Below are 2,989 nucleotides of genomic sequence, written 5' to 3' on the forward strand. Positions count from 1 at the left end.
CCCCCCCCCAAAAAAAAACACCCCCAAAAATGTTCATTCGGGGGCAGACTCGCCCTCTATCCCCATTTCTCATAGGTGAGAAGACGTTACTTCTCCAAGTTGTTGCGTTTCTGCTTCGTCTGTGAGTCAGAGCTTCGGGGTCCCATCCCATAATAAGCGCCAGGGCCGCGTCTTTCCCCTTGGGTTTGGGGTTTGTTGTGCACCCCCAGCTGGTTGGCGGAGAGAATCTGGGGCTGAGTTTGCATGGGGCAGCCAGGCTCGCGGGTTCATTATTCTAATGAGCGCTCGGCGCTTAATTAGCGGGGTTGTATGGGGATGTGGTGGGGGGGGTTAACGAGCTGCAGGGACTGAGTGTGACCCTGAATTCAGCGTGAGTGTGTTTTAAGGCTGTCTTTCACTTCTGGGAGTCTGAGCTATGCGAGGACGAGGCAACGCTGCGGATTTTAAGGGCTCTTTCCACCTCTTAGGGCTACAAGAGGAACGGGGCAAAATCTCTGGATTTTAGGGCTTTTTCCCACCTCTTTGGGGCTCATCTCCCACGGGGTTGGGGCAGCCTTTCCATCCGCGGGTTTCTCCCTTCTCTCTTTCAGCCTTCCTGCTTTTGCTGATGGTGGTCAACGCGTACCTGACCATGTCCCACCGCTCCCTCAGCAACCAAACTCCGTTCCAGATCTTCTTTTACTTCGAGGTACCGTCCTCCTCCTCCTCATGCAGGGGGCGGAATCCCCCATAGGGCGGACAGACAGACAGTCTGTGTGTCCCCCTCCCTTCCCCAGCACTTCATCCTGTTGTTCGCGGCGATCACCACCATCTCCAGTTACATCCAGGACCGCAAGGAGAACTTTGGAGTCCCGCAGCAGAACAGAGACTTCTCCGAGCTCTGCTTCCCCGTCATCGACAGTGCGAGGCCCCGTTTTCCTCTTTTTTCAACCCATTTTGGGCTCCTGGGGGGGGGGGGTCGCTGCGGGCCAAGCGCCGCTCGTTGCGTCGCCACCGAGGTCGGCGAAGGCTCCGTGCAAAGGAGGGTCAGAAAGAGGTGTTGGGGGTTCAGAACGTCTCAGCTTTGGGGATTTGGGTTCTGCTTGAGCTCAGCGTGGAGGGTTTGGGGATTTGGTTGAGCCCAGCGCTGAGGATTTGGGGTTTAGCTGGGGTTTGTCCAACCCCAGCGCTCGGCGCTGTGGTTGCCCACGAGCCAACTTCTCCCATCCTCATCTCAAAAAAGGACGTTTTGAGCCCCTCTGAGCTCCCATTGCCCCCCAAGAATGGCACCCAACGTGGTTTTTATCCCCCCCCCAGGTTTCTCCAGGCTTCTCCTCTACGTGGGATTCATAGTCAGTATGATCGAAGTCCGCACCTTCCCCCTCTTTGCCGCCCACCCCGCATACCTGACCATGACGTGAGTTCCTTTTGGGACCTCGTTTTCCTCCAATTTTTCCCAAATTTGGGTTCTTAGGGGGTCACTGTGACCAATCGCAGCTCGATGTGTCACCGCTAAGGTTGCTTTAGCGCTCTGTTGGCGGCCAACGCGACAGCTGGGAGGTGGAAGGAAGGGCTCCGGAGTTGTTTGGGGTTCAGAAAGTCACAGCTTTTGGGGTTTTGTTGGTTTTGGGGGCTGTTTCTGCCGCGTTCACCACCCCAACGGCCCCGAGTTTCCTTCCAGGGAGTTCAAGCAAGCAGCAGTGGATCTCTTCACGTGGTACCGCGCCGATCGCAACGGCAACACGCTGTGAGTTGCGCCATAAACGCTCCTTCCTCCCCGTTTTTGGGGGTCTTGGAGGTGACATCTGTGCTTTTCGAGTGGGATCCACCTCGGGATAAAGCAAAACCGGGGGGGAATGTGGCTCATTTTGCCCCCCTGCGGGCGGGGGAAAGGATTGTGGATATCCCTAAGCCTGAGCAGAAGTTTGGGTTGAGCCGAAAGAAAGCGAGGGGTTCCGGGTTCAGTCGGCTTCGTGCTGAGAGGTGGGATCCAACTTCAGGCAAGTTGAAGCGAAATCTGAGGGAAGCGGCTCGTTTGTGACCCCCCAAAAATGGGCTGGGAGGACTTGGTAGGTAGAGGAGGTTTATGGACGTCTTGAAACGTAATTAAAAGCTTTTATTAGTTTTAAAAACGGCGGGTTGTGGCGAGGAGGAAACGTGCTGTTGGCTTTGTTGGTTTCTTTTGAGGAGTGGGATCTGCCTCGAGGTGAGCGGAGCCGGGTTTGGGGGAAATGGTTCATTTCTGTCCCAAAAAAATGGGTTGGGAAGAACTTACGGGTAGAGAAGAAGGTTCTGGGTATCCCCAAACCTGACCGAACCAAAAACCTGGGGGGTAAACGGCTCATTTTTGCCTCAAGAATGGGCTGGGAAGACTTAATAGATAGAGAAGGTTCTGGTTGTCCTTAAATCTGACTGACGATGTGATGGAACAAAAAAACGACGGGTGAGAGGGAGGAGGGAGAGCCTCAGGGCCGTCCTCATCGCCCCTATGGGACGTGGCGGGGGGGGATTTTACCCCATAATTCCATCCCACGCAGCCTCCCCGGTGCCACCCTGGAGGAGCTGCCGGCCGAGGACAACGGCTGCATCATCTGCCGCGAGGAGATGGGGACGGAGGTGACGGCTCTGCCGTGCTGCCACGTCTTCCACACCAGGTTTGGGTTGAAATCGCATCGTTTTGGGGTTGTGGAGAGAGGAGGGATGATGGATTCTGTCTTTTTTTTCCTCCCGTAGCTGCCTGCGGTCGTGGTTCCAGCGCCAGTGGACGTGTCCCATGTGTCGGATGCCCGTCCAGCGCGTGTCCTACCCTGAGCTGATGCCCCCCGACCCTCCAGTGCAGCCCCCCGACCCTCCATCGCGGCCTTCGACGCCACCGCAGAGCTCTCCGGATCCTGAGCCCCAAGAGTGTGAGCACCCGAAAACCCCTCCAAAAAAAAAAGATTCAGTTTTCTTTCATTGCGTCCCAAAATCTTGGTGTTTTTTTTTTTTCTCCTATTTCTCCTCTTCCTCC

At 55.8% G+C, this 2,989-nt stretch overlaps 1 protein-coding gene across 1 annotated transcript in view; it reads left to right on the forward strand.

The window, feature by feature from the left end:
- Window positions 1-12: 12 nt before the first annotated feature.
- The window catches only part of LOC100539484, a 4,877-nt gene continuing 1,900 nt past the window's right edge, over window positions 13-2,989 (forward strand). The window contains exons 1-7 of the mRNA XM_010727930.2: window positions 13-121; window positions 591-688; window positions 777-900; window positions 1,297-1,396; window positions 1,661-1,726; window positions 2,517-2,633; window positions 2,713-2,885. Of these exons, the coding sequence (XP_010726232.1) occupies window positions 608-688; window positions 777-900; window positions 1,297-1,396; window positions 1,661-1,726; window positions 2,517-2,633; window positions 2,713-2,885 (661 nt within the window). The 5' untranslated portion in view covers window positions 13-121; window positions 591-607. The remainder of the gene's footprint in view (window positions 122-590; window positions 689-776; window positions 901-1,296; window positions 1,397-1,660; window positions 1,727-2,516; window positions 2,634-2,712; window positions 2,886-2,989) is intronic.

The sequence above is a fragment of the Meleagris gallopavo genome, unplaced genomic scaffold, assembly GCF_000146605.3.
Source record: "Meleagris gallopavo isolate NT-WF06-2002-E0010 breed Aviagen turkey brand Nicholas breeding stock unplaced genomic scaffold, Turkey_5.1 ChrUn_random_7180001950555, whole genome shotgun sequence".
NCBI lineage: Eukaryota > Metazoa > Chordata > Aves > Galliformes > Phasianidae > Meleagris > Meleagris gallopavo.